Source organism: Trichoderma virens, assembly GCF_000170995.1.
Source record: "Trichoderma virens Gv29-8 chromosome Unknown TRIVIscaffold_3, whole genome shotgun sequence".
Classification (NCBI taxonomy): Eukaryota; Fungi; Ascomycota; class Sordariomycetes; order Hypocreales; family Hypocreaceae; genus Trichoderma; species Trichoderma virens.
In genome coordinates this window covers 870,294-887,322 of record NW_014013746.1, presented here as the reverse complement: position 1 = coordinate 887,322, position 17,029 = coordinate 870,294, and the positions used below count along the sequence as shown (strand labels likewise).

The 17,029-nt window shown below is 52.8% G+C and overlaps 4 protein-coding genes across 4 annotated transcripts; 2 read left to right on the top strand and 2 right to left on the bottom strand.

The window, feature by feature from the left end:
* Positions 1-61: 61 nt before the first annotated feature.
* On the bottom strand, positions 62-5,154 carry TRIVIDRAFT_72458 (uncharacterized protein; the record flags this gene model as incomplete). The annotated part of the gene is made up of 3 exons (XM_014104071.1): positions 62-4,013; positions 4,071-4,718; positions 4,801-5,154. The coding sequence occupies 3 exons, from the start codon at positions 5,152-5,154 to the stop codon at positions 312-314; spliced, it is 4,704 nt and encodes a 1,567-aa protein (XP_013959546.1).
* A 4,036-nt stretch (positions 5,155-9,190) lies between these two features.
* On the top strand, positions 9,191-11,518 carry TRIVIDRAFT_114128 (uncharacterized protein; the record flags this gene model as incomplete). The annotated part of the gene is made up of 4 exons (XM_014104070.1): positions 9,191-9,413; positions 9,481-9,714; positions 9,783-10,920; positions 10,978-11,518. Coding segments are annotated over 4 exons (2,136 nt in total), but the record flags the coding sequence as incomplete, so codon positions are not given.
* A 637-nt stretch (positions 11,519-12,155) lies between these two features.
* Positions 12,156-13,480, bottom strand: TRIVIDRAFT_135496 (uncharacterized protein; the record flags this gene model as incomplete). Its single annotated transcript, XM_014104069.2, has 2 exons — positions 12,156-13,012; positions 13,102-13,480. Coding segments are annotated over 2 exons (1,236 nt in total), but the record flags the coding sequence as incomplete, so codon positions are not given.
* Positions 13,481-14,858: 1,378 nt separating this feature from the next.
* TRIVIDRAFT_208209 (uncharacterized protein) lies at positions 14,859-17,000 on the top strand (the record flags this gene model as incomplete). The annotated part of the gene is made up of 3 exons (XM_014104068.1): positions 14,859-15,284; positions 15,411-15,896; positions 15,961-17,000. 3 exons carry the CDS (start codon positions 15,230-15,232, stop codon positions 16,668-16,670), a joined length of 1,251 nt encoding a protein of 416 aa, XP_013959543.1.
* Positions 17,001-17,029: the final 29 nt, after the last annotated feature.

Here is a 17,029-nt window from a genome sequence, read left to right as displayed (position 1 = left end):
TTAATGCAGTATCTGCAGAGCACGTACTCAGATAGTTACAAATGACGAGACACGAGATCATGACCATTCAACAGTATTCGAGTGGACTACCTAATGCGATTTTTGCTACCTACCTCTAGTAGTATAGTTGTCGCAAGTAACAAACAGTGTAGCAATGACATAAGACCAAAACTATTTGCAGAAAAAAGACGAAAAAGCCAAAGAAACACAGACATGGAAAATTTACCTCTTTTGTACCCCTTTATTTATACTTCTTTTCTTTTTTTTTTCCATTGCTTCCAGCTCACCCCATGCACGAAATTTCTATCCCGTTACTTCCCCAAGATCGTTTCGCGTAGCTTATCCTTCTCACCACTGCTTTCACACATATCTCTAAACACGCCCCCTTCTAACTCCCATAGTTCCTTCGGTGTGCCGAATTCCGCCACCTTGCCGTCGCTGAGAACGAGGATGCGGTCAAAGTCGGCAATCGTGCTAAGACGGTGCGCAATCACAATGAGCGTGCTGTCCGTGAACTCCTCGCGGATGCTGCGCTGGATGAGAGTGTCAGTCGCCATGTCCACGGCTGAGGTGGCCTCGTCGAGCACCATGATCTTGGGTCGCGAGACAATGGCGCGGGCCATGCAGAGGAGTTGGCGCTGGCCTTGAGACAGATTACCGCCAGACTCGGCAATGCCGCTTGAGAGATCTCGGAAGATGTTGGCGTTGACTGGAGAGGCGGTAGAGACGGCGGCTGAGGCTGGCTCGTTGGCTGGCGTGGCTGGTTGAGAGTCGACCAAGTGGACGCGGTGAAGGGACTCGCGAAGTTCCTCGTCAGTACGCTCGTTGAAGGGATCAAGGTTGCTCCTGACAGAGCCAGAGAACAATACAGGGTCCTGGGGAATGATGGCCAATCGTGATCGGAGGCTGTGAAGGTCAATCTTGGAGATGTCTACGCCATCGATCAAGACGGTACCGGACCGAGCCTCCAGGAAACGGAAGAGGGCCAGAGTAAGCGATGACTTTCCAGCGCCGGTACGGCCAATAACACCAATTCTCTCGTTGTTTTTTACGTTGAATGAAACGCCTTTCAAGACAGCCGGTAGATCTTCAGCATAACCAACCTCGAGATCCTTGACCTCGATATCTCCGGACGTAGGCCAAGCCGCAGGAGCCTTCTCGCCATCCAAAGGCTCCGTCTTGAGGTCTGCATATTCGATGACACGCTCAGTAGCATTCATATCCAGTTCCAAGTTGGTATAACACCAAAGAGTCATGAGAATATTTCCGGCAAAATCAATAGCAAACGCCAGGGTGAAACCAGCCATGGCGGCGTCAATGTAGGGAGATACAGCAATGACAATACCAACGATAGAGCTGAAAGCAGTGCCAATCAGAGCCATACGGAAGGACATCCATCGATTGAATATACTGCCATAAATACTTACAGCATCCCAGGCATCGAGTTGCCCGTGCATGCGATCCACGTATACCTCTGTCTTCTGATAGGCTCGAAGAGTCGCAATGCCTGACAAGGTCGCGTTGAATTGCTCAAAGACGGGTGACTTGGATGTGCTTTCAAGTCTCTTCATCGGTCTAGCGCCAGCCATGTATCGTTTGGCAACTGAGACGGCAAAGAAGGTCAAAACGAATGCCATGGGAAGGATATAGGGCGAAACAAGGGTAGCAGCAACACAAATGCCCACGAGGCCCAAGCCACGCCAAAGTACCAGTCCAATATCAACGTTGATGCGATTGTCGATGATGTCAAAATCAGCTGTGAGGCGGTTAAGAATTCGGCCGACGGGGACTGTGTCAAGCCACCGCAGAGGAGTTCGGAGGACCGTGAAGAGAATTAGGTTGAACAAGCTCCTACTAGCCTTGATGCTCATGATGAAGGACCAAAGGAAGCGCAGCGTTCCTATAATTGCGCTGGCGCCCGACAGAGCGACATAGATCAATAAGTAATAGGTCAGGCTGTGCTCTGTTGACTCGGTGTTCCGCAGGCTGGAAGTAACATGGAGAGGACTATGCTCTAAAGTGAGGCCATATGCAAGACCATGTTTTTGCTCTGCTTCAAATGCATGGACGCCATCGACTTGACCGTCACTTGCTGCAGTCCAGATTTTCACCCACCAATTGCGACTCAAGTTGCTTACTTCGAAACTGACGTATATAATAGCGAGGATGATCCAAAATATCCAGCCACCGCTGTGTTGTAGATATGTCTTGTAAATTCGGCTCTTAACTTGCCCCTTATCGCGAGTCTCTTTTTCGATGAATGCTTTGGCGGCCTTATCTTTGGCTGGTTCTCCATCCACAGTGCTTTCACTTGAGATTCCATCAACACCAGTAACAGATGCGTCTTCCGAGTTGACCACCGTTGAGGCCTCGCCAGCTTCTTCCCGCTGAATCTCCTCTGGGTCTTGTTCCCTAGTCTTGATCCTTTCGAGAGTGCCGTCCTCAGCAAGCTCAGATGTCAGGCCGGCCGCTAAAACAGTGCCTTCGCCAAGTTCAACCAAGTATTTGGCTTTGGCTTGCACGAGTGCCACGTGGTGAGTAACCAAAATTCGTGTACGTCCTTCGCAGATTTCACCGCTAATGCATTTCTCAAAAATGTGCCGGCCAACGTGGGCGTCAACAGCGCTAAAAATATCATCCATAACCAGGATCTCGGCGCGTGAGTAGATTGCTCGAGCCAATGTCACTCTCCATTTCTGGCCGCCGCTCAAGTTGATTCCATTAGCTCCAAGCTCTGTCTTGTCACCATCGGGCAAAATTTCGAGATCCTTCTTCAATGCGCAAATGTCAATGACTTTCTGGTATCTGGCCTCATCATATGGGAGACCGAATAGAATGTTATCTCGGAAAGATGCGCTTTCCAGCCAAGGTGTCTGGGCCACATAGGCAACGCTGCCAGGAAGAATCCAGTTTCCAGGATGAGCTTTGTGGTCATTACGCTCAAGCGCTCCTACGGCAGGGGGCGCATAAATGTTGCCTTGTAGAAGATCAACTTCACCGAGAATGGCCGAAAGTAACAGACTCTTTCCTGTTCCAGTTTTGCCAGATATAACAGATAGCTCTCCAGCAGGGAAAGATAGGTTGACATTCTTAAGAATAAAGCGCTCTTCCTCGGGTGTTTCAACATCAACAGGCCAGGAAACGGTCGCATTGTCGAAAGCCACATCTGGTCCCTCGGACAGAACCTTCTTCATCTCAGGGCCGCTCAGATATGTGTCGATTCTCTTGATTGAAACAAGTGAATCGACCGTAGTGGTAAGGAGCTCTGGCAAGGCTCCAAGAGTGACTTCCAGACTCTTGAAGATGCTGATGCTGACGAAGGCAATCGACGCGGACAGGTTGCCGTGTAAAATGGCATAGACGGTAAGTGAGGCGGCCGCAAGGAAAATTGGGCTAATAACCCAGCATGCGAACAGAATAGAGTCAGCTATGAAGGTATTTTTTAAAGTTGTGAGCTCCTGCTCTCTCATTTCTTGAATACGCTTCTCCCATTGATTCTCCAAAGCCGAAAACTTGATTTGACGAATGCCTAGAAGCGCCTCGTTGATAATGGCTAGCTTGGCATCACGATTCTTCATGAGTGTGGCCTGGTATTTCATGTACTTCTTGGTGAAAAACGCGTTGACGGGCAATACAATGGCCCAGGCCAAGATGCCAGCGGCAAAGGGCAAGAAACCAATCAAGTTTAGCAGGAAGCCACAGTAAAGAAAAAGGTTGGAGAAACTGCTGATGATAAAAACCTGGAAGGAGGCGAGATTGGATACGTGTCGAACATCGACACCGACGAGGTTCACAATGGCTTGGCGAGACTTCAAAACGGTATCTTCTTCGTCGGATTTCTTTGCGTCATTCTGGCCTTCTGCCTCGTTGTCGTCTGTCTTTTCCGGTTCTTTCTCCGCCATTTTAACATTTTTACGTTTCAACGATTTTTCGAAAATAAGAGCCGAAAGCTGGCCTCGGAGGGGGATAGACGTCTTGTACATTGAGGCCCAGTGAACCCATCCTTGCAGCCACTGTAGCGCACGTCAGTTTGCATATCATTTCCGATGGTAGGAGAATTCGTTCCGTACCTGTCCAGTGAGGGAGAAAAGGGCAAGGGAAACAATATATGCCAAAATTAGGCCCATTGGTCGCTGCTCTAATCGCTGCTCTAAGAGCTCAATCACTCGCAGCATGGCCCAAAACGGCCCAAGGCCAACGCATGAGCGGACAATCGTAACAATCCATTGGACGAGAACAATAGGCATGTAAGCTCGAAGAAGATTCTTAAGAAGCGTGCCCTTGAATTCAAAGCTGCGCCAGGCGTCGACCAGATCACGGGCTCTAAAGTTGTGATCTGGCCCGGGAATATCCTTTTCGTCTAAATCACCCTTCTTCACAGCCAACTTTGCCAGGGGCTCCCCCCAAGACCAAGTGTATCGACTCAGGACAGATGTTGTGAATTGCGCGTCTACCGGTTTATCGTTGTGGAAAACATCCGGTCGTCGCGGGATTGAAATGTTGGCAAACAGTAACGGGACGGTAGCTCCTAAGCTGACCAGCCGAAGAATGAAAACGGGATCATTCTTGGAAGCTCCTAGCTGCAAAGCGTGGAGAGAATGGAGAATACCGACCAAGATACTGAGAAAGGTCGAACCAAATGCCCAAATGCCAAGATCATGGGATTTGACGGGGGACCGGTGGGCAAAGATACAAATGGCTTGGATGACAATGGCAGCCTGTGAAGGAGCGCGTGGTCCATTAGCCGACGTACTCGAACTGATTGCGCCAATTGGAGGCGTGAGGCACGATTCAACTTACAAGAGCAGCGGTAATCAGCCAGTTGGGAACAAACAGATCATCTTTATTCAGGTGAAGGCTGGAGAGGACGGACAGGGCCAGGGATGGACCAAAGCTTGTCAGAGACAAGAGAAGAATCGCAACTTTGGGCCATTTGTTGGAAAACGAAGCAACTGCCTCGGGCGTGCTGGTACCGTCGACATCTTGGTAAAAGTTGTCCTTTGGAGTTCGATTGCGAATCTGGGTAAGAAGAGCAAACACAGCAGGCAGAGACAGAAGCCCAACAACAGCTGAACCAGCAATGGACAGCGGCAGCACCAGGTGGGCCAGGGGGTCCGGATTGGTGACGACGCTGAGCACAAGCTGATGCGACATCACGGCGAGAAAGGCTCGCCGGCGCACCGGGGGGAGCTCAAGTTCAAGTTGATGCGATCTACAGAAGCCGCCAATGGCAGCATGGACACACAGGCGGGATTGCACAGCAGCAAGGGAAGTGCCTCTTTCCACAGGAGAGAAGAGGGCAACGCGACGGGATGAGGAGAAGAGGAATCAGAAGCTCGGCACCGACAAAGGCAAGATGCGATGTAGTTATCAGCGTCGGCCGGCCGCGCCAAAAGGGTTATCGCAGGATCCAAACTATCCACAAAACCCGCACAATGCAACCTCCATCCTCCCAGTTGCAAGCTGCAGCTCCCAGGATACCCTGGCCGGGTAGCGCATCTCAAGCGCGCTGGATTAAGAAGCAGCAGCAGAGGCAGCCGTGGTTCCGGACATGGTGAATCACAGGAGGTGTTAGCGGTTGGTTCGATCAGGATCAAAGCGGTTTGGCAGCAGCCGGAATTGAGCATGCAAGGTAGGGGTCCAGGGCGCTTGCACAGAGTGAGAAAAGCTTGTTGGGCCACGGCTAAGGCACTTTTGATAGCCCTTGGGAGTCATCGCGTGTGCCTTGCCACGAGAGGATCACCAGAGCTACAGTACTGTGTACCTGTGATTTCCAAAAGGAGCTCTTCGGCTTGCTAGCACTCGCCTGAAGGTGCCTTAGGCTGCCACATATTCTCGGGGTCTTTTGTTTTCCCCCGTACAGCAGGCCACAAGGCAGCAAGAAATCTTAATGTTGCTGCAACTCCATGTTGGTGCCTGAGAAGGCATCAGCATTTCCATTGATTGAGCTTCGGATATTACGGGGTCCAAGCAAAGACATCTCCATCGCTACGCTACGGAGTATATCCTGGACCGGCACAAGCCAACACAGCACGGCAGCAAGTGGTTTCAGAAGTCTCTCTTCTATCTCTCTACGGAGTATCTACTCCCTTCGCCTTTGTCCATCTTTCCATCTTGAGTGAGAGGCCCGGAACTGGGATATGAGATTATGCTCCATGGCCAACCCGCAGCTTAGGAAAATAGCTTGACCAACGCCATCACGAATGCTACTGATTGGCTCGATGCACTGCCACGGGCGGGCACTTTTTCAGATGCTACCTAGTAGGCAGTAGCCACACACGCCATCGAGCGGTTGCGGGGAACTGTTCGTATAATCCGAACAATCGATTCCAACGCCCGTGTCTCGCTACTACACAACGTTGAAGTGATCGATGCCATTCCGGGTACCTACAGCAGCAAGTAAAACGTTCATGTTTCAGTGGTTCCACGACCGCCTTGGGTTTCTGCAGTTCCGAGACTCGCATAGATCAGACACGCAGAGCTGGGCCGTACAGTATTTCACATGTAGGAACAGACTGTAGTAACAGGTAATAATACTGCACACGCACATTGCTCTCGATCTGTCAAAATCTCACCGCCCTCTCGTTATGAGGCCAACTCTACTCGTCCCTCTCATGCCATCTCCCTATCACGAGTGGCTCACACATGCAAGGCACCTTTCATTCAACTCATCTTCATCGTGTTCGCTGCACGTACAGCTCATGTGCTGCTGGCTCCACGGCCTCTGAGATGTAATTCGCTTGTGACACTCGTCGTTGTGCCGTTCCGGAACCCACTCATCAACACTAAAGTCGTTAGTTTGACCCGCGGCTCGTCGACAGTCACCCGCCTGGCTTCAAGATTTCCTGGGTGCGGTACCCTCGTATAAGCGCTTTGGGTCGGTCGTCACGGCCTTCGTTGGACAAAGACTAACAACTCCATCAACCGCGGTCCTCGATAGAATATTCGCATCTCTTTGGCCGTCACCCGATGGCAGATTGAGGGCATCATGGACATCCCCTTGGGGCATGCAGGTATAAAATAAGAAGCCCCAGATAAGCACACACACTCTCGTTTTCTAGCGGGACATGGAATATTATAGCTGCATGTGCTCCGGGGGGCTTCCTAATTCGTTCGGCCATGAAGTGACTCACTGGACTTCATGCGGTCACCACTCAGCAGTTTAATTAGATTATCATTGCCAAGTGTTAGTACTTGCATTGACTTACACCGGCTGCGAGGGTGAACCATATGGACGGGAATCCGTGGACAAATGGCCCAGTCCAACGTAGCACCGCATCTACAGATACAGGTACGTAGCATTGCTCCAGATATTATATGCGCTATTGCGCGGTCCTACCGGGACGATGGATGCCTACTGTATATAATCTGACCACCTTTGCGCGTGTACATGGCATTCGGGACAGAGATGGACATCTTTCACCTTCGTGATGATTGGCTCCTTGCCAGGCCGCCCATACAGCCTTAGTCTGGGAACATTGCTGAAGGATTAATGGTGGTGTCCCCGGCTCCCAACAGGCGATAATAACCCCTCCAGAGCCATCACCTGACAGATTAAGTATTGATTCTGCAGCCGGGGAATAGATCTCATTCGCCTCCATCTGCTTTAAAAGAGATTGCACGAGTGGGAGACCGATGCCTGGACAACCGCCCACTATCTAGCGGTGTGTGTTCCAAGATACTGGCAGCGTGGAGCAGAGAAACAGGTAAAGGGAATTGAAGAAAATGGAGGAAAGTGAGGAGGAGTAAATGGCTATGCTGACCTTGCTGACTTCGCCTACAAACATGAAGAATCCATGGCAAACCCGACAAGGGGTTCTTATTCAGGCGCTAATCATCCAACGGCACTGCTCTCTTTCCTCTGTATCGAGATCGATCTGCACCGGCGAAGCCATAACGAGGAGCCTTGCCAACTCCAAGAGTCAATGGTTTCCAATCCAACAGCCTGTCTGTGTGATATACGTGCCAGTTATACTGCAGTAATAGTACATGAAAAAAGGTTGCAACATGGTAGGTATGTAAGGCTATTAGCTAATATAATTGCGTGGCCATGATCGACGGGCATTCGGTTACGATATGGACAGTCACCATCTGGCTGAGCTGGTCCAAATCTCGCTCCATGAGCAGGGCAGGAAAGACAAAAATAAGAGCGCGGGATCATGCAGTCAGCTGCTAATAATGGAAAGGCAGAGAAAAATACACGTATCCATGGATGTATCATGTAAGGTGTACTCCGTAGTAGCAGCAGACAGCATGTTAAATCAGAAACGAATGGAAAGCAAAAAGCAAAAAAAGAAAAAGCCATTCCCACTGCCAATCACAGTCGCCCTCGGCTCTGCAGGGCGGTGGCCACGACGCATTGAAAACACATCCGTCTGAAGCCAGCGTCTGGTATGATCCAGCGCCTCAGTCGGATCAGGCGAGTGCCAATCGCGTTATTCTGTTTGCCCGGGTGACTGCAGAGGATGCTGCGGTGTCATGCAGGGCGTCGAGGCTACATGTTGGACGTCGAGGACGGGCCAATCAACAGGGCACCAGCCCATCTGGCGGGCCGGTTTCTGACACAGGGCCTTGGACTGCTCTCTGCCTTGCAGCCATAGGGCCAGTATTACTTGATTGATTGACAAAGAGCGCGGCATCCAGCCCGTCTTTTTGGCGGTCCTCGCATGAGGCTGCTGCAGGGCAGGATGGAAACAGCAGGGCGGTCCCGTGGCACTACCACTACTGTAACCTCAGCACCTGTAAGCGGCCACACTCTTGGGGGCTGCCGGGCTGCTGTAGCCGCCTCTAGCCCGTGGCCTTAGCCCACCCAGTGCGCTGATCACGCTGCTGGCGCCCCTCGATTTCAGCCGGGTCCTTCCATGCCCCTAGCCTCTAGCCTCTAGCCTCTAGCACCTGCAGCCATAATATTTCCAAGGCCGAGCAAAAGCAGGACCAGCTTTCTTTCATTCTCGCCGTCGAGCCTCCATCTTTTAACTTTGAACTACCACGAGCTTCTCTCGCCGTCCCGCACGCGTTTTCGATCAGCTGCCGGCCAGCCCGAGCCAGCACCATTCAAGACCATCTCACTCTCTCCTGTTCATCGTCTCGCCCAGCCTTGCTTGTATCGAGATTATCAACCATCACCACCATTGGAGAGTTTCTCTCCATGCAGCTTGTTCATCGGCCGCCATAACATTCGAGCGTCACGATGAAAGCCTCACCGCTGATAATCAATTGGCACGACCAGAATGCCCCCATATACTCCGCCCACTTCGAGCCAAACGGCAAGGGCCGCCTAGCAACGGCTGGTGGTGACAATCATGTTAGAGTGTGGAAGGTCGAAGCCGACGGCCCCGAACGCAAGGTTGAGTACCTGTCGACACTGTCCAAGCACAACCAAGCTGTCAACGTTGTGCGGTGGGCTCCCAAAGGTAAGCATTGATCACGATGTGCCTGCTGTATCCTTCTTCATGGGCTGACAATGGCTGCCAAACGTAGGAGAGATTCTTGCTTCGGCCGGCGATGACGGCAATGTCATCCTATGGGTTCCCAGTGAGATCCCAGCTACCAACTTTGGATCCGAAGGCCTCGATGATAAAGAATCATGGAGAGCAAAGCACATGTGTCGGTCTAGCGGGGCGGAGATATACGATCTGGCATGGTCACCAGACGCAGTCTACTTCATAATCGGCAGCATGGATAACATTGCCAGAATCTACAACGCAAGCTCAGGTGTGTCCTCGCAGTGATGCCATATCAACGTTTAGCATATGCACCAAGCTAACACAGGGACACCAAAGGAACCCTCGTCAGGCAAATCGCCGAGCATAGCCATTACGTGCAAGGCGTTACTTGGGACCCGTTGAACGAGTACATCGCAACCCAGTCGTCGGATCGATCCGTCCACATCTACTCCCTCAGAACAAAGGACGGGCAGTACACCTTAAGCCAGGACGATAAACTACCACGACTAGCAAGCCATATCAAGGCTGATCTACCCCCTCGGCGAATCTCGTCGAGCAGTCCCGCACCACCCGAGTTCGGTCATCGAGCACAGTTGTCCACCGTGGACTCTGCTACATCTGTGGGATCACCAGCTCCCTCAGCCCCAAGCACGCCGACTTCTGCCCCTCTCCCCATGAACCCGCCTAGCGTAATCAGCCACAGCCGCCGATCTTCATTCTCCTCTCGTCGCTCAGTCTCGCCGGCACCCTCTCTACCTCTTCCTGCAGTCATGCCAATGGAGACGTCGCCGAAGCCTCATCATACCCTCAACACCAATTGGGCCCTAGGAGTGAGGAACGCAAGCCTATACGCGAATGAGACTCTTACGTCTTTTTTCCGACGACTTACGTTTACCCCCGACGGAAGCCTTCTGCTCACACCATCCGGGCAGTACCAGAACCAGCATCAGGCGGACAAGGACGCAAAGCCAACTTATGAGGTCATCAATACAGTGTATATTTACACTCGAGGTGGCATTAACAAGCCCCCGATAGCTCATTTACCAGGCCATAAAAAACCGTCTGTTGTTGTCAAGTGCTCTCCGATTTTCTACACCCTCCGCCAATCTCCGCCAGTGACCAAACATGTCACGATCGATACATCTTCCGCTGAAGATACCATTCCCTCCCTCCCAGATCCAGTTTCCAAGCCAGCAGCCGCGCCATCCGTCATGGAACCTCCTCCGCTTCCCACACCATCTTCAACAACTGCTGCACCAGCTGCTGCTGCTGCTGAAGGAACTGCTTCGTCAAAGGGAGCAGCAGTCGAGAATAACGTGTCGGCACCAGGCCCCAAGCCGGCCTTTGCCCTTCCGTATCGGATGGTGTACGCTGTCGCCACGCAGGATTCCGTCCTGCTATACGATACACAACAGAAGACCCCGATATTCGTAGTCAGCAATTTGCACTGCGCAACATTTACTGACCTTGCTTGGTGAGTATATGCAGCCTCTTGATTTCGAGATGTTATAAGCTAACTAATATTACTCAGGTCAACTGATGGGCTCACCCTCATCATCTCGTCATCGGACGGATTCTGCTCTACGTTAACCTTTGCAGCCGGTGAGCTCGGCGAGGTTTACAAGGGTGAAGTTGGTGCAAAGGCAGTTTCAGCAAATCAGAATGTGTCCACCTCAACTCCCACATCCAGCTTCGCCTCCCCTTCCCCGTTCCCCAGCGGGCCACAGCATCAATCCCGTAATTCGGCGAGTTCTTTCACTGCGCCTTCTCCTCCATCCACCTCCGCGGTTCCATCTCATCGGCCGTCGTCGCCCACAAGATCGAATTCTACCTCTTCTGTGGCCACACAGCCTTCAGGTGTCATGAGCAACCCGCCTCTCATTAGTGGTAGTGTGCCATCAATCACGGCGGCCAATTCAGGCAGAGTGACGGGCGTGCCACTGACCACACCTCCGGAAACACCCAAAGTGGTGGCTCCCACGGCTAGCGCGGGCGTAAAGAGAGACGCCGACGAAGCTGAGAAAGAGGATGGGAAGGAACCCAAGAAGAGAAGAATCGCTCCCACTCTTATCACGAACCCAACAACATGATACCTTTCATATTGTTAGGCTTCTTTCTTCCTTTTACTTTTGTTTTTCTTTGTGAAGCGAGTTATATTCTGCGCAGTATCTCGTCTTCTTTCCTGCAGCGAGACGATCAACGTCACAAGATGGGGAACGTGGTTTAAGCAATGAACTATATAGAAGGATGATGGTTGGTGCCAATGTCACTGGCATAGACTGGCGTTTTGCGGTTTGGCGTAATATGTTTCGATCATATGGCGGCAGCTGAAGCCTGCATAAGATCACGCTACTACTTGTTAGTAGGTTGCCATTCTTCTTTTTTTAATTCTTCTCTTCTTTCTTTTGTTGGTCTGCTGGACATGGACGAAGTGTCCAGCCTCAAGGCCAAGCAGACTGAATCTGGTTGGGCAAAATAACGCTGTAGTTTTGTAGTTTCGTCAAATATAGGAAAAATCTCATTGACTCGATTGACCTTTGGGTTTGGCAGCGCGCTTGCTCTTGATTCTGCAAGTCATGTCGATTTTACAATAGTGGTGTGGAGCCTGTTCATCTCATTTTACAAATGGCCTGGAACAAATATTCCAAGCAGGCAGAGAGTTTTACATGATCTACGACTTAGATGAAGACATCATCTCCCCGCAGACATTCACTTCATCACTGGTGTCCACCCTTTCCTCGGGACAAAGGTAGTTACGCCTTCATCCCGCAGAATGTCTTCTCCTCGCCTCCCCGTCACCACGCTCTGTTCAAACTGCGGTCCGCGGACGTAAAACGGGAATGAGAGCTGCGAAGGTCCTGGTTCCGAGCCTGAAGGGTCGTCTGCGGTGGGTGGTGACTCTGCTGGAGGAAGCTCCCACAAGCTGCTGCGGCCACGACGCCGTTTTTCTATGAAGCCGCATGCGCGACGATCCAACGAGAGGTACCACCTTCGCTGATATATGCTGCCGATGGTGTTTTCGGCTCCGTGATAGGCGTTTGTGAGGCGGACTTGTGCGTCTTGCTGTTCGCTCAGAGGGGGGTCGTCAGTGGCTTCATTTTGGGGCTCTCCTTCATCCAAGTCATGGCCGTCATCACACGCCTCACTGCTGGAAGAAGAAGGGCTAGTTTCCCGCTCTTGGGGCTGGACCCGTATCGTCCTCCCTCGACGCCTACGAGTACCTGTAGCCCGTCTTTGCAGGCCCCTAGACCGCCCTGCAGCATCTTCCGACTTGGTCAAGCGCAGATTGATGACGTAGGGATCGGGGAGTTTTGCTCCGTGGAGACGCAGCCGGATCTTACGGTCCTGAAAGGCTGCGTGAAGCAGAGATTGGGCCGCCTGGGGAGGAGATGCAGATGCAGATGGAGATGGAGATTGGTGAGAGGCTGGCGGTGAGGACGGGCCGCGTGGAGGGGCGCGTTCATGCTTGCTGAGGCGCGGGAGAATCGAGTATGTGCCCGTGTCCCAGATGAGGAGGGAGCCCGTCTCTGGAGACGCGGTTTCGACAAGGTGATTCTGCGTGCTCGCTCAGCGGTCAGCAGCAGCGGTGCCTGTACAGGGTAGATCAAAACAGGACAGCATCAAGGACTGAAACTTGCCCAAAGACAGTGGATACGAGTCTCGGTGGCATTGCGGCTCAGGCGGCTGCTGTTGGCATCGCCGGGAAGGCCGTACATGATGGCCCAGCTGACGCTGCTCGTCTCATTGATCTGAAGCCGCAAATCGTAGTGCGGACCAGCCACAGGATGGTCATGCTGGTGCACCACGAAATGCGCACCGCGAGGGCTCCCCTGGCAGCGCTGGTACAGCTGCGAATAGCGAGCGACGGATAGCCGAGGGACGCCAGCCGATGTCGGGCGCAGATGTGAGGACAGAGTCGACGAGAAGCGCGCCAGGTGGTCGGATATCTCGACGGCTCCGGATTCGATCTCGGCGGTGGTGCCGGCGGTGGGTCTGCCGGAGCTGGGGGCGGTCGAGATGCTGTGAGGAGAAGGAGGAGAAGGACGATGAGAGGATGGCGAGTCGAGGGACCAGGTGAGGTTGCGCTTCTTGATGAGGGGATTGGGCACGAGGTCGGTGCTGGGAGGGCGTTTGCGTGATTGCTGCATGAGTGGTATGGGTGTTTTGTTTTGTTTTGATTGTTCTATATGGAGCTGACGGAGAGCAAGTTGGGACAGCACAAGACGTCAAGCTACATGTATACCAGCAGTCATGGGTTTGAGATGAAGTGGTCGCTGGCTCGAAAGTGTATGAGTTCCATTCATCACTACCAAGAACAGCCTGTCTTATGTAAACAATGCCCAGCAACGACAGATTTGATGACATCAGTGCTAAAGTATTATTTCGCATGTACGTACGCATTATTACTCTTGTCATCACAGATAAAATGGACTGTCGGCTTACCTTGGTACGGATTCCAAATCTTCTTCTTCCTCTTCCCAAGATTAATGCCCAACTGCACCTCCAGATCCGTTGTGCCCAAATCGGATGCCCTGCACTCGCCCGTGCCGCATCAGGTATCTCACCCGCTAATAAGCCCGCCAGAGAATCTACACGCACTGCCCAACCACAACGACCGAAATGAATAAAAAACAAGCCGCGGGGTGCATGCTAATGATTATCTGCATAGCCATGGATATATGCGTGAGACTCGGCTCATGCACCTCGCAGCCACTCACAGGTCGCGCTGTCGTCGCAACGGACCGCGGCTATGGCAGCTGAGAGCTGAGTCTAGGTGTCTGCCTTGGGCCCAAAGATGCACAACTCGGTCCAGTGTCGAGTAAACAATGAAATCCATATCCATTATGCGGACGAATGAATACGAGCTTTGCTGATGCGATGCCAAAACAGCTGCACAGCGCTGGAGACTCGCCCCCCAGGCCAATCAGCGGCTGTGCGCCATCGTTTCAGTGTCCGCTACAGCGCTGCAGTCCGCTGCCAGCCTCCGCTACAGTACAGGCCGCTACAAGTGGCGACGTGCAGCGCGCGCTTCCAGCAAATTACAGCAGCCCAATCAATGGTGATCCATCCAGATGCGTCTGCTCCATAGTCGAATTGATATTACAGTACCACACATCCTCTAGCCGTCGGCCTGCCGTCGTCCTGGAAATGCCGAGGCAAACAAACCACAACCACGGCGCCCCGCTTTTCCCGTCCCCCAGAAGGGGTCAGCCGCAGCTCCGCCTCAGTGGGAAGACGCAAGGGAGATACCTTTTGGTACCCCTTGCGCCGCGCCAGCAGGGATAGCCTCGCAAGTACTGCGCGCGTACCCTGTGCGAAACCACGCGAGCCCCCGGGATTTCCAGACCTCGATTAATTACCAAGCCGGGGCTTGTGATTGCATCCAGCCATTCGCTCTCGCCCTCCCCTCTCCATCAATCTCCATCAACCTTATCGCATCTCTTCTCTTCCCATTCCCTCTCCCCAATTCCACCCTCGAGCTGTGCCTGTCACAATCGACGCGTTAATAGACCACGGCCTTGCGCGATCCTTTGCTGTCGATACCGTCGTCGTGCCGTCGCTTATCGCCACACCCGGGGCCTGTCGCCGCCCCAGCTGAAAAATAAAAACAAACCAATCCTTCGGCAACACCAGCCATCTGATTAGGTTCCCTCCTGCACTGCTCCTTGTCCACACCATAGCGAGATTCGAGCAAGCGCACGCGCTCCTCGGCGGCAATTCCTGCACTATTGTGATACCCCGGTTGTTGTTTTTCTTCTTCATTTCTCTTCTTATCCCCCATAATGGCTTCGCCACCTAAGCCCTGGGAACGAGCTGGTGCCGGCTCAGCACCTTCACGTAAGTCATCCCCGACGCGGAGCTGCTTCTGCTTCTGCCACTGCCTCTACTGCTGTGTTTGCCTCTGCTTTGGCCCAAAGCGCGCTTGCTCGTGACCTACACATGCTGACCAGCCTCCCTCCTTAGTTGCAATCCCATCCTCACCAGCCTCTGCATCATCAGCACCCTTATCGCCTGCTTCATCAGTCGCCTCCATGGACGCACCACCGATACCTGAGCTCCCTCCGTCGCTCGCGGCCCCCATCAACCAGAACGCCGCTGCTCACACCCGCGTCGGCGCCATGGGTGCCATGGGAGCCATGGGAGCCTCGCCCTATGGTGGCTACAACAGTGCATACTCATCGCCCTACTCAAGTCCTTACTCGCGCTTTGGAGGCGCGTATGGAGGATATGGCGGCGGAATGTATGGCGGATACGGAGGCATGGGCGGTATGTACGGCGGCGGAATGTATGGTGGTGGTATGGGCATGGGCGACCCCAACAGCATGGTGAACCGCTTCAGCAACGGCACCCAGGCCACTTTCCAGATGCTCGAGGGTGTTGTCACTGCTTTTGGTGGTTTTGCGCAGATGCTTGAAAGCACATACATGGCCACACACTCTTCCTTCTTTGGTAAGTTTCCTATTGTCGACATCTAACCTCGCTCGCTCCTATGGATGGCTAACACACTGAGCAGCCATGATTTCTGTTGCTGAGCAATTTGGCAACCTGCGCGACACTCTCGGATCCCTACTCGGAATCTTCACCCTCATTCGCTGGATCCGAACTCTGCTCGCCAAGCTCACTGGCCGTCCTCTCCCGGCCGATGCCGCGTCCCTCAACCCCTCAGATTTCGCTCTTTTCCAAGGTCGATCTGGTAGCCCCGGTGGCGGTTCCTCCCAGCCTCCCAAGGCTAGCCGAAAGCCTCTCCTCTTCTTCCTGCTCGCCGCCTTTGGCATCCCTTACCTCATGTCCAAGGTGATCAAGACCATCTCCGCCAACGTCGAGGAGGAAGAGAGACGTCTGGAGCAGCAGGCCCTCGAGGCTCAGAAGCCTGTTGATCCCTCCAAGCTGGAGTTCTGCCGTCTCCGTTTCGACTTCGCTCCCCAGCAGCCCAACGGCATGGAGCTCGAGGGAAAGAAGGGTGACCTCGTCGCCGTCTTGAGCAAGAATGACCCTGCTGGCCAGCCCAGCGAGTGGTGGCACTGCCGCAGCCGCGACGGCCGCCAGGGATACCTGCCCTCCACCTATCTCGAGGTCCTGAAGCGATCTGCCGCCGAACCCAAGAAGCTCAAGGCTGCCCCCGACAGCAGGACCAACTCCCTGACCAGCTCATCCTCTTCTGAGGAGGGCAAGAAGGAGTATGCTACTGCCGACGGCATGCAGAGGAGTCACTTCTACTCATAAACACCCAAGTCTTTTCTACACTGTAATGATGAAAGTTGGCCAACCAAAGGCTACGCGATTTGATGCTCTGGCATAGCATTTCTCCTTTTCTATAATTCACTGGGCGTGCGCAGTTTTATTTTCTTTTGTAGCTTGTCGTTATTAAACCACGGGAGTTGAGTTTTTGGTCATGTACTTTGCTACCACATTAGCCCTCATGTGTTAATGCGCTTTTAATGGAGATGGGGATGGGTCCCTCCATTTTTCTTGTATAAAAGTCGGCGTGTCTACTTTTTGTATCATCAGTTTTTATACACGTTTTTAAATCTACTTTACGAAGTTTGGAACCGCATTAATCAGCTCATGTGAATTTTATTCTT